The sequence below is a fragment of the Schistocerca gregaria genome, chromosome 2 (genome assembly GCF_023897955.1).
Source record: "Schistocerca gregaria isolate iqSchGreg1 chromosome 2, iqSchGreg1.2, whole genome shotgun sequence".
In the NCBI taxonomy this organism is placed as follows: Eukaryota; Metazoa; Arthropoda; class Insecta; order Orthoptera; family Acrididae; genus Schistocerca; species Schistocerca gregaria.
The window spans coordinates 754,442,200-754,461,597 of NC_064921.1; the positions used below are offsets into that span (position 1 = coordinate 754,442,200).

Sequence of the window (19,398 nt, forward strand, 5' to 3'; positions counted from 1 at the left end):
GCCCGATTAAGGGATCTGACATTCCAAGCTACGATCCGTAGAATGCCAGTTTTCTTCCTCCTGATAACGACATCCTCCTGAGTAGTCCCCGCCCGGAGATCCGAATGGGGGACTATTTTACCTCCGGAATATTTTACCCAAGAGGATGCCATCATCATTTAATCATACAGAAAAGCTGCATGTCCTCAGGAAAAATTACGGCTGTAGTTTCCCCTTGCTTTCAGCCATTCGCAGTACCAGCACAGCAAGGCCGTTTTGGTTAATGTTGCAAGGCCAGATCAGTCAATCATCCAGACTGTTGCCCCTGCAACTACTGAAAAGGCTGCTGCCCCTCTTCAGGAACCACACGTTTGTCTGGCCTCTCGACAGATACCCCTCCGTTGTGGTTGCACCTAGGGTACGGCCATCTGTATCGCTGAGGCATGCAAGCCTCCCCACCAACGACAAGGTCCATGGTTCATATCACTGTCAATACCCCGTACCCCTACCTCACCCCTCTTCACCTGTTTTCAAGTGAATTACTCTCTTATTTTTAAGGACCATGCCATAGATGAGATTATGGGAAACAGGAATATGTTTAACTGTATATGCAACAAACTGTTCCCATAAATGTCTATACATACATATACTTCAGCACAAAGAAAGATATATGTGTACACTGTACAAGGTACAAAGGCTGACTGGAAAATTAACATGGCGGCTCGGGAGAGCAGTTGGAGTTCAAACATCATGGTTTAAGTGGTCAATGTGACCTATCGACGCCACAAGATGTCAAATTCTAATTTATTGACACCTATTTTCTATGGCACATAATCTGTATGTTGGATGCCGGCAATAATAAAATAACAACACATACACTCTACTGTGATAGCAAAAAGAAGTATGTGCATTGTTCCCAAAGTTAATTAGTGACTACTGAATTCTCCATTTATGTAGCAGTTTGCTCTGATGAAACATATGAGTGAAATAAGGGAACATATAGCACACATTTCCATTTTATTTATGGAATCAACACTATACATTTAATATCAGGTCCAACATATATTGTGTACAACTTTTGTAGGTTGCATTTATTTTCACAGGTGTTTTGTCACTGTATCTATTTCTGCATTACATTAGTTATTATGTTACAATATTACATAATAATACAACATTTTCTTAAAATTCACATTTTAAGATAATTGAAGTTGCAGCCAATCACATTTAAAAACAATATATCCACTGATATATTTCCTTTACTGCTTGTGAAATACTAATTTATGCTTATATATAGTTCACAGTTACCAACATTTGATTAAATATGTAGTAAATGTGCTTGGTCACAGCATAAAAATAATTTACATTATTTGGAACCTAGTGAATGCCCACCAAAGAATGGACAGAAGACACTCATAACACTCAAGAGTATGTTCAGGATTCCTTCTCAGCTAAGTCTTCAATGGTGATGGCGTACTTGTTGTGGAAACCACCCACATTGCTCTCCACCTCAGCATGACCATTAGGGTTCACCTGTGGGCCATTGCCAATTGTCTCTGTCTCCTCACTGGAAAAATCCACATAAAGGTTACATCACTGTAGGCAAAGCGCTACATGACAGGTATTTGACATTTAACTTCTTTTGTTAGTGAAGCATTTGTACCATTGAACATTTTGTTAAGTAATATTTCATCATCTTTATAAAGCCACATTTATGTGATCAAGAACTGTATGTATATGGCAGGACTTGGTCATTTGGTGATGAAAATCCCACCACTGCTAACATCCTTTGCAAAAATTAACCATTAACCAAACTTTCTTCATAAACAATTTATCAGTCTATGATGACAAAAGAAGAGTTATACATCCGTGTAAGGAGAATAAGATATGCCAGAGGAAGATTCTGGTTTGTACTTAGAAGAAATAAGAATCTTCTGCATGGTTCTTTATGCTGCACAATATGTTTTTAAATCTGCAATAATAACTACCAGGTACCAAGTATGTGTTATTTTGAATGATATCTAGAGTCAGTTTCTGTACTACAAGAACAAAAATATAAAAATGTATATTGATGGCTTCCGCTTATACTGTATGCAGGATCCCAGTAATTGTTATTTGTAACTGTATGACCTGTGATATAATTCTCTTTAACTCACCACACTTTTCCTGAATCTGAGGTTGATTGTGACCAATCAATTCATATGAAGTACACTACTTCAGATAACAACTGCTTTGTTCATCATAAACAAAATTCTTTGTAGAAAAATTTGGGTCTGATGAAGCATACCAAACACTCTTGGTCACTACATAAAATGGCTTGAAATTATTCATCCTTTTCCATATTCATCTTTTTGCTCCATTTAATTTATCAGCTTTCCTTGTCTAATTAAAGTTTTTGTATTTGGATTCTCTTTCAGAAATTATCACTAATGATGCAAGAGGACACCACTGATCTTAATGTTGAAAGTTATTTTTAGAAAACCCTTTAAAGCAAATAATGTATTTCAATTGAAACAGAAGGTCCAAATATTTCAATTCTGACAAATAATTTCACTTAAAAGATGAAGTTTTAATTACTATTAGTTATTTTAAACATCAGTAAACATATGTCAGTAACTCTCATTATACTTTGCATAGGCAAAATCCAATTATAATTTCATTAATCCTCTGAGAAATTGTTTGATGTACAGGGGATAGGCAAAATAATGTGAACATTGTAATTACTTGGGAATGGTTTATTAATAAGGGATTGGACCCCATTTGCCTGTAATAGAGGTGTGATACTGCTTGGAAAGCTGGTATATAATGACTGCATAGTCTCCAGTGTAATGCTATGCCACTCTTCAATCAGAACCTTTTCTAAGTCCTCACATGTCCATACCACTAGAGTCTCAGTTTTCACACTCAGTTTTTTTTGTCAGGGTCCATAGCACACTATTGGTTTAATTATGATCCGATAATTTCACTTAAAAGATGAAGTTTTAATTACTATTAGTTATTTTAAACATCAGTAAAGATATGTCAGTAACTCTCATTATATTTTGCATAGGCAAAATCCAATTATAATTTCATTAATCCTCTAAGAAATCGTTTGATGTACAGGGGATAGGCAAAATAATGTGAACATTGTAATTACTTGGGAATGGTTTATTAATAAGGGATTGGACACCATTTGCCTGTAATAGAGGTGTGATACTGCTTGGAAAGCTGGCATATAATGACTGCATAGTCTCCAGTGTAATGCTATGCCACTCTTCAATCAGAACCTTTTCTAAGTCCTCACATGTCCATACCACTAGAGTCTTTCAGTTTTCACACTCAGTTTTTTTTGTCAGGGTCCATAGCACACTATTGGTTTAATTATGATCCGATATATTCTTGTTTTTCCTGCCTGGATAGTAACTTAGATCTTATGATGTTATGTATGGTTCCTAGACATCTTCACCCAGCTCGAACTCTTGTTCTATAAGGTTTTGTTGGTTGATGTTGACACTGAGGTATGTGAAAGTGTCTATCTATTGTATTGTTAGGCTTCTGATTGTTAGATGGTCCAGTCCTAACTGATCTCTTTAATAAACATTATAAACACAGAACCAGCAATTTGTGAGGGATTTCCAATGTTTGTACTAGCAGCCATCAGCATAACTTCAATTTGCTCAGTACTTAATTTGAATCATTAGACATATCATGTTCTGATGTCTGGCTTGTCTGACGTCATAGGAATTATGCTGCTTGCCCCTAGCATAAGAGCAGCAGCCTCACATGAAAAAGGGGGGGGGGGGTTGTTGTAGTTAGTCTGGCAGAGCTTTATCAGATGACAGATGTGTGTATCTTTATGAGGTGGCACTGAATTGTTTTTGGCTAGGGTGAAGGTGACTCACTGAAGAAGCAAATGTGTCATGCAGTACACTGAACTGTCGTATGCATGGCAAAGTTTGTATTTCTCATTTATAAAACTTAAAAATTGCTTTACACATGTATATGAAGCTGTGGACCTGCCACCTGGACAACAAACAACTACAAGCTAAGTATATTCACAGGAGTTGTGTGTTTGGGATTCTATATTATTAATTGGGACTTGAGTTAATGCCAATTAAAATAAACAATGAGTAAATATCGAACTAACTTGGTACCAATGCACAGTGCTTACTATTATTCTACTAACAGAACTGGATATGTCAAAAGGAAAACACCAAATGCACAATTTGACACACGATTTATGTAAATATGGCTTGCTCCTTAGCATTGGACATTATGAGTTTAGTAAGGTGGTTTTAAATGCAGAAACTGGCAAAGTAAATGGCTTTCTCTATTTCACCCATAAGACATGTGAGAATGCAATGCAGTACTTTACTTGTTGACATTACATTATCATTCTCTGATCAGCCAAAACATTATGACCACTGTCCACTGCAAGCCTGAATGCCACCTGGCACATGCTGCAATAAGGAATGTATATCAGTGGAGTGGGGGATAAATAGGGACTCCTTCTAGTGACAATACAGGCTACAACTGGGGAAATCCACTGATATAAGTGACTTTGACAAAGTGCAGATTATTATGATCCAGTGCTTGGGAATGAGCATCTCAGAAACTCTCACTAAAAGCCTTAACGATATGTATCTACAACATTACTGACTGAAAGTGAGGCATTGTAAAGTGAGCCATCATGACAGGAGGCCTCACAGTACATGAACAAAAATTCACACTTTTCTTAAAGTTGCCCGCAAGGCACTGAAATTATCACAAATAATTTTGTATCATAAGACAAGACTTTTAAAAAGTATCAAGACATTTCCATAAGATTTGACGATGTGAGAAAAGTGGTTGACAATATAAAATAGACAAGTTGTCTGAAATTCTCAGAAAAGTATATATAAGCTATAGGGAAAGAGGAGTAATATGCAGTATGTACGAGAACCAAGATGGAACAATAAGGATGCAAGACCAAGAGAGAACTGTTCAGATTAAAAAAAGCCATGAACCTCAACCACCGAAACGATCGTGTTCGACAATGTTTCTGGGTGGATAACATGTTTCCGCCTCATGCTGTTTAAGGATACATTCGAATCATATCATGCAAGGGTGGTTTGAAAAGTTATTGGAACCACTACGAGAAGTCAGCACTAGCTCCAGCGTAGTGATTTGCGAAGATTGAAAAAAATTGAGATTCGAGCAGTGATTAAGTACTTCGAAAAGAAAGGCATGCAACCAATGGGCATCCACGCCGATTTCCAGAATACCCTGGGGGACTCTGCTCCTTCATATTCAAATGTTGCTAAATGGACAAATGAATTTGAATCTGATCGGATTGTGATCCGCGCAGTGGTCGGCCAAGATGTGTCTCTACTAAAGAAATAATTGCAAAACTGCACAAAATGGTCATGGAGGATCGCCGATTGAAAGTGCGTGAAATTGCTCCCACCATATGTCATCTGAAAGGGTATATCACATTTTAACTGATAAATTAGAAATGAAAAAAATTATCTGCAAGATGTGCGCCGTGACTTTTGACACGCGCCTGCACACATGTGCCGTCGCCTTGGCAAAATTACAAGAACTAAGGTACGAATTGTTGCCACACCCACCGTATTCACCTGATATGGCTCCACCAGACTTCCATCTCTCCCAAAAACTGAAAATTTTTCTTGGTGGACCAAGATTCATTTCAAACGAAGAACTCATAGCCAGAGTTGACAACTATTTTGCCTGGAGGAAACTCATTTTCGAGATGGGATCAAGGCACTGGAACATCGTTGCACCAAGTGTATTAATCTACAAGGAGACGACATTGAAAAATAAAGTGTTTCAGTGATGTAAGTACTTTGTTTCTATTGCGCACCGAGAACTTTTCAAGCCACCCTCGTACATGATCGTTTTGGTAGTCCAGGCGTTATGATGTTAAGAGGAATAATGTTGTTGTCACATACTGACCTGCAAATCCTTAAACATGGTTTGTTCACTGGTTAACGTTATTGTGATACTGTATTTTTTCCCCACATGCATCTTTTCATGTTTATGGACGACAATCCGCCACTGCATAAAATTGCACAGGTGGAGTTGTTCTTGAAACAAGACGATATTTGGCAAATTGATTGGCCTTCCCATTCCCCAGACATAAATCCCGTTGAGCACTTGTGTGATACATTGAGAAGACTTACTGCAGCACGTCCACATGTGCCAATGACCACCATGCTGGTGAAGGACTGGAACTCCATACCACAAGAACTCATATCCAATCTTAGGGAGCCAGGATGGGAGCACGTTGGAGAATATATGCTGCTGACCATTGTGATTAAGAAGCATGTCCGGCCATTTGTAATGTCCAGGGAACCATCACAAATCACGATGACTTCATGTATTTACTGTCTTTGAATAAAAGCGTAATTCCTGTTCGTCTTATTGAGTATTTCTTTGTTATCTTCTTTATAATACTGCAGCAGTTCTTCCTATGTATGGCCCAAGATTCAACCTGAAATCTCATTGACTGGAGTAGAACTGTCTTCAGCGATGAGTCCCACTTCGAACGGTACCCCAATGACCAACGAAGATGCATCCGGAGACGTCCTGACAGGGGTGAGATACCAACTTCACTGTCGTGCGCCATACAGACTGACAACCAGGAGGGATGGTCTGGGGTGCCATTTCTTTTCATAGCAGGACCAGTTTGGTTGTCATTCGCAGCACACTTACGAGGGGTCTTTGAAAAGTCCGTGCAAAAATAAAAACTACTTACCTGTTTGGGGTACACCTTTTTTATTTTTCGACATAGTCTCTTTTTGGATGAAGACACTTCGTCCAATGCTGTTCTAATTTGTTGATCCCTTCCGAATAATAGGAATTGTCCAAGTCTGCAAAATAGTTATAAGTTGCTGCAATCACCTCCTCGTTTGTCCCACCAGCCATTTCTTCAAATTGGGGAACAAATAGTAATCTGAGGGTGCCAAGTCTGGAGAATAGGGGGGATCTGAGCCGAATTGGAATCCTATTTTCATTAATTTTGTGACCACAATTGCTGAGGTGTGTGCTGGTGCAATGTCGTGATGGAAAAGGACTTTTTTGGGGTCTAATCGCCAGTGTTTTTCTTGCAGTTGGGTTTTCAAATGGTCCAATAACGATGAATAATATTCACCTGTAATTGTTTTACCCTTTACCAGATAGTCGATGAGGATTATCCCTTGCGAATCCCAAATGACAGTCGTCATAACTTTTCCGGCGAAAGGAATGGTCTTCGCCTTTTTTGGTGGGGATTCTCCCTTGGTAACCCATTGTTTAGATTGTTCTTTGGTCTCAGGAGTATAGTAATGTATGCAAGTTTCATCCAAAGTGACGAAACTACGCTTTAAGTCCTGTGGATTCTTCCTGAACAGCTGCAAACCATCCTTGCAATACTTCACACGATTCAATTTCTGGTCAAGCGTGAACAATCGCAGAACCTGTCTTGTGGATAGCTTTCTCATATCCAAATGTTTATGCAAAATTATATGTACCCGTTCATTCAAGATACCCACAGCACTAGCAATCTCAAGCACCTTAACTCTTCTGTCATCCATCAACATATCGTGAATTTTATCAATGATTTCTGGAGTTGTAACCTCCACAGTGCGTCCAGAACGTTCAGCATCACTTGTGCCCATATGGCCACTCCGAAAATTTTGAAACCACTTATAAACTGTTCTAATCGAAGGTGCAGAGTCACCATAATGTTTATCAACCTTCTCTTTAGTCTCCTGAGGTGGTTTGTCTTTCATAAAGTAATGTTTAATCAACACACAAAATTCTTTTTGTCCATTTTTTGACAACCACTCGACTTCCTTGGTTCACACGAATGCCAAACACAAGAAATAGACCAATATGGCTGAAATTTGGTGTGCGTTCTTACCAAAGATGGTACTAACTAAACATGACCTCGGTGGTGCCATCCCTCGGGCTTTGCACGGACTTTTCAAACGCCCCTCATACAGTATAGCGGTACGTTGGCAATATTTTACGCTCCATTTTCTTGCTCTTCATGACAAGTCACACTAGACTTACATTTCAGCAAGATAATGTCCTCCCGGACACTGCGAGAGTTTTTACTGCTTGTCCTCGTGCTTGCCAAGGTCGCCGGATCTCTCCCCACCTGAGAACGTTTGGACCATTATGTGCAGGACTCTCCAACTCGGTCGGCATTTTGACAATTTAACGCGCCATTTGGACATAATTTGGCACGATATCCCTCTACCAGTCAATGCCAAGCCGAATAATTGCTTGCAGCACATTACTGACTTGCTAAATTTGTAAAGCTCTTTCTCGTGAATAAATCATCAAGTTTGTCTGAAATTTTTATCATTTATCTGTCTGTACATGTACGTCACATCTACCGATTTCCGTCCCATTCAGATAATTCCTTCATGGTGCGTTGTTTTACAGTGTTTTTTTAGTGTGTCATCTGCTATTTTAACCCCCTCGGATCACCTGATTTAATTTGACTACAGTCCATTACCACTGTTTTACTTTTTTTATTCGTCTTATAACCTTTTTTAAAGCCACTGCACAACATATTCTGCTGATCATCCAGATATTTTGCTGTCTTTGACAGAACTGCAATGTCATGGCCAAACCTCAAAGTTTATTTTTTTCTACCTGTACCATTCCCTAGTGTTTTTTTTTTTTTTTTTTTTTTTTTTTCACAGCTTGTTCATTGTAAGTACTGCGTAACATCGGACACATCGTTCAACCCTCAGTCCCTTGTCAACTTCCCTTTCATGTCCTTCGAATATTATAATCACAGTCTGGTTTCTGTACAAGTTGTAGATAATTGTTTGCTCCCTATATTTTACCACTGCTACGTACAGAATTTGCAAGAGTGTTTCCAGTTATCACTGTCAAAAAAATTTTCTACATCTACATATACTATAAACGTAGGCTTTTCCTCAGTATATCTTCTAAGGTAAGTTGTAGGGTCAGAATTGCCTTGCATGTTCCATACATTTCTTCAGAACCCAAACTGATATTACCGAGGACACTTTACACCACTTTTTCCATTATTCTGTAATTAATTCGTGTCAATATTTTAAACCATGAGATACTAAACTAGTAGTTCTTTAATATTCACGTGTCAGCGCGCGTCTTCCTCATAACTGGAATTATTACGTTCTCCTTGTAGTGTAAGCGTATTTAACTTGGCTGATCCAAAGGATTTCAGAAATAATTGCAACCAGTCGCCTTTTCTTACACTTCAGTTTGTATTATCCCATGACCAGTTTCGAGTCACCTAGCGACTCACCTTCAGATGGTAAAAAGTTTAAATGATTGATTGTAGGATTATGGGTTCAATCGTAGTACGCACATTCCTCTGGAATGTATAATTTATGTTTTCCGGTTATGCTAAATCTGCACCTCTATACAGTTCGTGCGAAAGGCAACAGTTCCACCTGGGAATATGCGTTCCAGAATAACGTTTAAAACCGTGGGTGCTAACGGCAGAAGAAAGGGACGAGAATTATCAACATATACGGTCGCATAATCGAAAATTACTGTAAATTTGCCACTTAGCAACATTACAGTACCATGCAGATAGAATTTAAAAATTTAGCTGACAATGAAAGAGCAAAAAATTACAGTGATCGACAAACGGGATTCATTGTTCTCTACACCAAGGAGCATCTTGTGCTAAATTTCCTGGCTTGGAGCACGCGAAGAAATTGGGGGTGTGGATAGTAAAATTTCTGAAATTGCACACATTTTTCCATTGTCAGTTGCAACAGTTTTCAGTGGAAATTAACGAAGAATATGGAGACTTTACGTATTGCTCCGAACTACGTTGGTTAAGTCAAGGGGCATGCCTGGATCGATGATTGAATTTATGAACTACTGTTGAATTTATGAACGAAAAAGGAACGCAAGAACGAAGATTAAATAATCCGGAATGGATTGAAGACCTCGCATTTTAGGCAGACTTGAGTGCACACTGCCTGTGTAAAACACTGCAAGGTGAGAAACTACGTATTTCTGATTTCGTGGGGGTGCATTTAGAAAGAAAACGGCGTTTACTAGAGGCAGATTCTGACAAACTCAGTCCACTTCCCTAAGCCTATTGGCGTTAAAGAAAATACGATATCTGAACGATTCATTGTGGTTTGAAAGAATTACACGGATAGTTCTCTGAACGTTTTGTGGACACTTATCAGTCTTACATCTATTTTCGGGCTATTTTCGAGAGGTTTCGCCGTTTCTGTTGAAAGCGTTGAGAAATGCGAAATATACAACCAGGTCGTATGCAGTGCAGCTGCACCGCCATTTAAACACGACATGCTCATAGTTTCCCCCTCTTCACGTTCACAGTATGCCGTTGCGGGTGAGGAAATGTGTAATTACAGTCCGATTAAAATTACTTAGAAGTTGACGTCTGTCATTTGCCACTACAACGCTGCCATATCGACTGGCGCCTACCTCACGCTTATAGGTGACAGACAACACATTAGATAACAAATGCTGTTAACGCATAATGCGGAGCAATGTTGGAAGTGGCTGCTGGGATGTATGACCGAAATGCGAAATGCTCTGTTGACAGCTGATTTTAAGCGATCATTGATTGAAATGTGGCAGACGACTAGTTTTGTAACCCTGAATTCAAACACCTGTGTAAACCTATCCACAGCATCGTGGAGTGCAATGTATCTGAGAAAACGGCAGTCAACAGAACTAAAACCACGATCGCTTTGTTCACAGTGTTTAAGGCTAACCTCTACGAGTAAACTCAAGACTGAAAAAAATTCAGTTTCAGTTCTGAAAGCAGACTGCAATTTCTCGCTATCATTGGTTATCTCAGACTATCCCCACACTGGCTATACGAGCTGCCGCGTTACCAACCGATGAGTAGTCCTGTTTAGCACTTTGTTGCAGATTATAGGCCACACACGCAGATTTCAAACTGTGTTATCGATAGCTACGATACCACGGCGTAGGTGCAAGTTCATAGGTTGGCACTAAGACACCGACAGACGACAGCGCCCGCTAGCCGGCGCTGTGCAGCTCTACGAGCGCAGCTCGAGACTTAGTCCATTTGATTCAGAGTAGACGACCAAGCAAAATTGATTCTATTTCATAGTGGGGGAGCCACTTCAGATTTTGCCTGTGTACCTTCTAGCCGATGTCTGATTGATGTACAGCTTCGCACCTACGTGCTCATCTGTGAGCCAAAGTTAAGTAGAAGAGTTAAAACCCATACGCAGTACCGAAGCATTTCACCTTTTCTGCTCCTACTCACTTCCAACATTCGGCCTACCCTTCAGTTTACAGGAGCAGACCCACTCGCCGTCTTCCAGGCGGGATACAAAACAAACTAAACAAAAATGATAGGAAGAAAAATGAGAGCAAATAAAAAAAGTGAATACGATGATGAAAATGCTGTGGTAAAGTATTAAAAAATAAAATTACATTTATACCAATTAATTGAGTAAAATAATAAAGTCTTTTAATTAGATTTATAAATAAAAAACTTCGGTGTGTTAGATGAGATTCGAAGCTAAGATCTTCTCCATGTCAGGTTGTGATGCTTACTCCTGCACTACGCCAACAGACTTTGTGTAGTTGTTAAATTATGACTCTCATGTTCCAGTAGCAACGCAGAATTTGCAGCCTTAAAAAAATTGTCTTCACGTTGTGCAAAGCATATCTATTGTCGTCCGTTATCTGTGATTATAAGTGAATCACGTCTTGTGTGGGAGGATCCAATAGCGTTTGGTTAGTGCTGCATATGAGACGTATGTATCTGGTTAGCATCTTTGTGTGTCTGTCGCTTTTGGTATGGTTATCATGTGTAATGAGATACGAAATGAAAGGGGCACACCCAGAATTTGGGATCCAAATACATCAAAAAAGAAAATCGGACAAGGAATTGGAAGTGAACTGACCAATTATTGTGGCAGTTTGGCAACAGCGAACGGTTCGGGCGTGACGTTGAGCGCCCTGATTGGAGGAAACCAGCTCCAAAGCGCGAAGCGTCAGCTGTTAAGTAATTTTAATCGGATTATAGCCCGATCACTATGACATTCGTGCCAGCGTACGGGTCGCGAGCTGTCTCCTTGGCCGCCACTGTTCTAGATGTAGACTTTGTCACGGCAGAGGATGTTGTTGCCGGCTGTATCAGACCAGTTAGAAGATTAATAACTAAAAAAAATCTTACTCTTGTGTAATATATCTGGCTTAGTCAGCCATCATATTAGGCTCCAAGAAGCTGTTCTCAGAGCAATGGAGATGCAAGAAGTATACACTTGACGAAATGTGGTGTGAGGTTTCTGTGACAGCTGTGAGATTCGGTACCATTCCCATGAGAAAGACCGCCTGCATAATGCTACTGCTTTGTGACTGGCTGCTGTGTTCGGAGCAAGGGCGCCAAAACGTTAAACTACTCATTGGAATGACTTTACTTTTTAATACAAATATCTCTCAACAGCTGACTATCAATCAGTCATTTTAGAATTATTAAAAACAATTTAAATCAAAAACAAAAGACTGACGAAATTGCAGACGAAGCACTTCGGATGCGTTTGGGTCACGCCATTTCTGGTATGGTGTGCGAAGCGTTTCGGGATGTTCGTCACTCTGGATTGGGCAGTCGAGAATAGACATGTTGTCTGTCGTAGGATGTGTTTGCCAGTATTCAGTATTAAAAGATTCACTCCGGTAGTCATGAGGCACAGACACGTGCCAAGAATAGTGTAAAGATACATTTTCGTAAATATTGTGTTTAATCATGTACTTTGCTGTATCAGAAGGTGTTGTGTTAAGATTATGTAGTCTTCTCGTGTGGCTATATTAAAATGCGCGAGTGGCATCCCAAAGAAATGATACATTATTTCAGATCAGAACCTCGCTAAAAGTCAGTTTCAGCCTCAAGATACAGAACCTACGACCTGCGTGCTGTTTTCTGCGCTGGAGCATCAACTTGAAGACAGCAGGTTAGTGAACTATAACAGAACCTTCGTATTCCACACAGTGCAGTGGAAACAACTATAGTTCAATTCTTTTATCTTGGCGGCTCGCGCATGCCCGCCCAGACGCGGGAGGTTGCTGCGTTGCCAGTTGCAAATGACGCACGCGCCAAGAGAAGCAGAGCCATAGTACAGTATAGTTCGCAAACTTACTTTTAGGGGGGAGCGCGCAGTTTATGAAGTAAAGCCACCACCGCCGCATTATCCCTTTCGCTGCTACAGAGACGTGCTCCTCGCATTCCGCGCTGTGCGCGATTTTGTCATCACTGCACTGCTCGCTTGTGCTGACACATGGTGTTTCGACTGCTTTGACGCACTTATCATTCGATTTCACAAAAGCTATTTGGCCCAAATATTTGATTTTTACACATCTTCTTGACTGATACCTTGCCCCCATAAATGACTTAATTTTGTTTCGATGTTCAACGCTGTTATTGTACAGCATTAAATGTAGTAAACCATTGCACGAAATTTTGAAGAGTTTGCAGAGTTAAAAGTCCATAGCGTATACTTTCCGTATGGTCGATTTTAGTTGCCAGAATGTTGAGCATGAAATGTGGACAAGATGCCTAAATTTCATATAAAATTTACTGTATAACAACATCTCATTTAATTTAAGTATCAGATAGGTGTCATATGTAATATTGAGAAATATTCCGTCTTTCGTGACTGTAGTAAAAGTTTTATTTATGCCAGAGTTATTTCGCTTTTTTCTACAAAGTTGGCGAAGTACACAAAACTTAATTGCAGACATAATAAAACACAGAAACTGAAATATATTGTTAGTGAGACGCAGTGCGCAAACAATTTGTGTTGTCATAACGGACAGCAAATACTTGCCAAAACATAGATCAGTCGACGAAAACTTTGAATATGATGATGTTGCCAAAGCAGCGACGCAAAGAATTGCGTCAGACAATCAAGTATCTCGGCAACGTACGAGCCGAAATTCTGCTCTAAATAATACTTTTAATACTGTCGCAAAAGAATATATCTCACTATGAATAGTAAAACAGCGACTGCGGAAGAGAAGATACACAAACAGAACAGATAACATGAATATTGTATGTGTGCCTTTTCATTGTTTTTAATTGCTGTGAAAAGAAATATTGGAGGACAAAATTAGAAAAACTGGAAACTTATTATGATTATAATGAAGAGAGAAAGCACTAGAAATTTCAAAAAATTACATTCAAACGAATAAAATTCATGAAGTAAGACACTTTGATATTGTTTTTAAATAAAGAAAATATCAAGCACCAAACATGGTTTTAACTCGGAACCTTTCGCTTAGCAGTCACACACCTAAACCACTATGCTAATGTAGCTTCACATGCAGCAGATTTTCTGGAGTACTCTAAAACATCACATAAAATAACGACAAACACTGTTGGTATGGCTATGAATTACTCACGTTTCGTCAAAGTACAATATGAAATAAACAACTACCGCTGTTCTTTACTGCGAAAAAGTGGTTCGTGAGAATGATACGAACAGTTTTCCTTGCTATCACCTGAATTAGGAGGCTTATTGCTTGCTTGGTTTAATTAATTAATGGAATAGTAAGCAATTGGTATAAATAATGCTTTTTCCAAACTTTCTATTAAAGAAAATCTACTATCAAGACATTGCTTTTGTTCAATTACCTTATTTATGACTGAACGTTTCTAAAACTGAAGACACTCGTTCGAGCTTTGCACTGCAGTCGAGCTCTGGCAATGTCCTCTGTTCATTGGTTGACTGTGTTTTGTGACGTCAGATGTGCAGAACGAACCTAAACTCGACCGCCATCGTAAATGACGCGTACTATAGGCGTCTCACGTGTACCACATGCACAGAACAAATGTGCTCAGTGATTCGTTATCTGCAGTAATGCAGAGGAAGCAAAGGAGGGTGATCGTTATTAACACCAACAATCAATTCACTCTTCCTTTCTTGCCGTACAGTTAGAAGATTAATAACTAAAAAAATCTTACTCTGCCTTAGGCGCCTAAGTCACGCACACTGAAGCAGTGGACAGGCGGTGGTTTGTATGATACACTCCTGGAAATGGAAAATAGAACACATTGACACCGGTGTGTCAGACCCACCATACTTGCTCCGGACACTGCGAGAGGGCTGTACAAGCAATGATCACACGAACGGCACAGAAGAAAAAACCAGGAACGGCGGTGTTGGCCGTCGAATGGCGCTAGCTGCGCAGCATTTGTGCACCGCCGCCGTCAGTGTCAGCCAGTTTGCCGTGGCATACGGAGCTCCATCGCAGTCTTTAACACTGGTAGCATGCCGCGCCAGCGTGGACGTGATCCGTATGTGCAGTTGACGGACTTTGAGCGAGGGCGTATAGTGGGCATGCGGGAGGCCGGGTGGACGTACCGCCGAATTGCTCAACACGTGGGCGTGAGGTCTCCACAGTACATCGATGTTGTCGCCAGTGGTCGGCGGAAGGTGCACGTGCCCGTCGACCTGGGACCGGACCGCAGGGACGCACAGATGCACGCCAAGACCGTAGGATCCTACGCAGTGATGTAGGGGACCGCACCGCCACTTCCCAGCAAATTAGGGACGCTGTTGCTCCTGGGGTATCGGCGAGGACCATTCGCAACCGTCTCCATGAAGCTGGGTTACGGTCCCGCACACCGTTAGGTCGTCTTCCGCTCACGCCCCAACATCGTGCAGATCGCCTCCAGTGGTGTCGCGACAGGCGTGAATGGGGGGCGAATGGAGACGTGTCGTCTTCAGCGATGAGAGTCGCTTCTGCCTTGGTGCCAATGATGGTCGTATGCGTGTTTGGCGCCGTGCAGGTGAGCGCCACAATCAGGACTGCATACGACCGAGGCACACAGGGCCAACACCCGGCATCATGGTGTGGGGAGCGATCTCCTACAATGGCCGTACACCTCTGGTGATCGTCGAGGGGACACTGAATAGTGCACGGTACATCCAAACCGTCATCGAACCCATCGTTCTACCATTCCTAGACTGGCAAGGGAACTTGCTGTTCCAACAGGACAATGCACGTCCGCATGTATCCCGTGCCACCCAACGTGCTCTAGAAGGTGTAAGTCAACTACCCTGGCCAGCAAGATCTCCGGATCTGTCCCCCATTGAGCATGTTTGGGACTGGATGAAGCGTCGTCTCACGCGGTCTGCACGTCCAGCACGAACGCTGGTCCAACTGAGGCGCCAGGAGGAAATTGCATGGCAAGCCGTTCCACAGGACTACATCCAGCATCTCTACGATCGTCTCCATGGGAGAATAGCAGCCTGCATTGCTGCGAAAGGTGGATATACACTGTACTAGTGCCGACATTGTGCATGCTCTGTTGCCTGTGTCTATGTGCCTGTGGTTCTGTCAGTGAGATCATGTGATGTATCTGACCCCAGGAATGTGTCAATAAAGTTTCCCCTTCCTGGGACAATGAATTCACGGTGTTCTTATTTCAATTTCCAGGAGTGTACTTTTGGAGAGACGTCTTAGCTAGAGTGACTTACTGAGTGACGCGGTAGCCCTTGTCGTCGGCCTCGTAGTGGACGGTGCGGCGGAGGAAGCCGTCGCTGTAGGAGTACTGGCCGACCGTCTTGAGGCCCTCCCTGGTCTCCTGGCGCGACTGCGTGTTGTCGTTGATGGAGTCCTGCACGCTCGAGCCGAACGAGTAGCGCGCAGACTCTGCCTGCCGCCGGCGCTCGTCTTCCAGCGTCGCGTCCGCCTTGGAGTCGCCACTGCGGACCGCCCTGTCAGGCACACACCAGCTACTTCAACAACTGCATCTATAATAAAAGGTGTTGGCAGAAATTTGTCCAATAGGAGCAGGATTCTCAAATTGCGCTCTTATGTACACAACTGGCCATTGAAATTGCTACACCAAGAAAAATGCAGATGATAAACGGGTATTCATTGGACAAATATATTATAATGGGACATGTGATTACATCTTCACGCAATTTCGGTGCATAGATCCTGAGAAATCAGAACCCAGAACAACCACCTCTGGCCGTAATAACGGCGTTGATACGCCTGGGCATTGAGTCAAACATAGCTTGGATGGCGAGTACAAGTACAGCTTCAACACGATACCACAGTTCATCAAGAGTAGTGATTGGCGTATTGTGACGATCCAGTTGCCTGGCCACCATTGACCAGACGTTTTCAATTGGTGAGAGATCTGGAGAGATCAGTGACGAAGCGACCTTCCATCCGTGCGGTAAAGTGAATCGGCATAATGTTCGGATATGGGGTGAGCAGAAACCACGTCACGTAATCGAACATGTACGGGACTTGACTAAGTTATTTTTTATTTATTTTCCAAAAAGATGGCGCGCCACCCCATTATCATCGTGAAGTTGTCTCGCATCTTCGTAGCAATGGGCCGACCTGGAATGGACGTGGTGGATCAATATCCTGACCACAACGATCACCTGATTTAACACCAATGGACTTCTGTGCATGGGATTACATTAAAGACACGTCGACGAGCTGCAACAGCGGATGACACTAGCAGTTGCCACCACACATCAAAACTTGCTTCATAGAATTTTGCAGGAAATTAATTACAGACGCCGTGTTACAAAAGGTAGCCACGATGAACATTGGTACATACATTGAAGCTCCAAAAAAACTGGTATAGGCATGCGTATTCAAATACAGAGATACGTAAACAGGCAGAATACGGCGCTGCGGTCGGGAACGCCTACAAAAGACACGTGTCTGGCGTAGTTGTTAGACTGTTTACTACTGCTAAAATGGCAGGTTATCGAGATTTAATTGAGTTTGAACGTGGTGGTATACACGGCGCACGAGCGATGGGACACATCATCTCCGAGGTAGCGATGAAGTGGGGATCTTCCCGTACGACCATTTCACGAGTGTACCGTGAATATCAGGAATCCGGTAAAACGTCAAATCTCCGACATCGCTGCCGCCGCAAAAAGATCCTGCAAGAACGGGACCAACGACGACTGAAGACAGTCGTTCAACGTGACTGAAGTGCAACCCTTCCACAAATTGCTACCGATTTCAACGCTGGCCCATCAACAAGTATCAGTGTCCGAACCATTCAACGAAACATCATCGATATGGGCTTTCGGAGCCGAAGGCCCACTCGTGGATCCTTTACGCCTCGCCTGGGCCCATCAATACCGAATGGATTGTTGATGACTGGAGACATTTTGCCTAGTCGGACGAGTCTCTTTTCAAATTGTATCGAGCGGATGGACGTGCACGGGTGTGGAGACAATCTCTTGAATCCATGGACCCCACATTTCAGCAGGGGAGTATTCAAGCTTGTGTGGTATGAGAGCCCTGACACGTCTAGATACGACTCTTACAGGTGACACGCACGTAAGCACCCAGTCTGATCACTTGCATCCATTCATGTCCATTGTACATTACGACGTATTTGAGAAATTCCAGCAGGACAATGCGACATCGCACACGTCCGGAATTGCTACAGGGTGGCTCCAGGAACACTCTTCTGAATTTAAACACTTCTGCTGGCCACAAATCTCCCCAGACATGAACATTATTCGCATGCCTTGCAACGAGCTGTTCAGAAGAGATCTCTACCCTATCGTACTCTTACGGATTTATGGACAGACGTGCAGGACTCATGGTGTCAGTTTCCTCCAGCACTACTTCAGACATTAGTCAAGCCCATGCCACGTCGTGTTGTGGCACTTCTGCTTGCTCGCGGGGGCCCTACTCGATATCAGGCAGGTGTACCAGTTTATCAGTGTAAAACTTAGAGCTATACTGCATTAAATGTTGTATCGAACATTTCCGAAAGTTATTTACCTTTTCACAATTAAAGCTTAGGTTGGTTGGTTGGTTGATTCGAGGGAGGGGGCCAAACAGCGAGGTCATCGCTCCCATCGGATTAGGGAAAAATGGGGAAGGAAGGCGGCCGTGGCCTTTCAAAGGAACCATCCCGGCACTTTCCTGAAGCGATTAAGGGAAATCACGGAAAACCTAAATCAGGACCGAGCGAGGTGGCGCACCGGTTAGCACACTGGACTCGCATTCGGGAGGACGACGGTTCAATCCCGCATCTGGCCATCCTGATTTAGGTTTTCTGTGATTTCCCTTAATCGCTCCAGGGAAATGCCGGGGTGGTTCCTTTGATAGGGCACGGCCGACTTCCTTCGCCGTTCTTCTCTAATCCGATAAGACCGGCTGGTCGGGCAGGGTTACAGCGTTTCCGTATGAGGTATCGAATATATTGCTTCCCCCTACTTACACCTCCCGAGGAGATCACGAATGTAAAATTAGAGAGATTCGAGAGCGCATGGAGGCTTTCCGGCAGTGGTTCTTCCCGCGAACCATACGCGACTGGAACAGGAAAGGAAGGTAATGACAGTGGCACGTAAAGTGCTCTCCGCCACACACCGTTGGGTGGCTTGCGGAGTATAAATGTAGATGTAGATGATGACCTTGCTGTTTGGTCTC

The 19,398-nt window shown here is 42.2% G+C and overlaps 1 protein-coding gene across 1 annotated transcript in view; it reads right to left on the minus strand.

The window, feature by feature from the left end:
* Window positions 1-977: 977 nt before the first annotated feature.
* The window catches only part of LOC126334944 (uncharacterized), a 31,357-nt gene continuing 12,936 nt past the window's right edge, over window positions 978-19,398 (minus strand). The window contains exons 3-4 of the mRNA XM_049997688.1: window positions 16,449-16,688; window positions 978-1,543 (exon numbers count right to left, since the gene is read on the minus strand). Coding sequence (XP_049853645.1) covers window positions 1,411-1,543; window positions 16,449-16,688 — 373 coding nt within the window. The 3' untranslated portion in view covers window positions 978-1,410. The remainder of the gene's footprint in view (window positions 1,544-16,448; window positions 16,689-19,398) is intronic.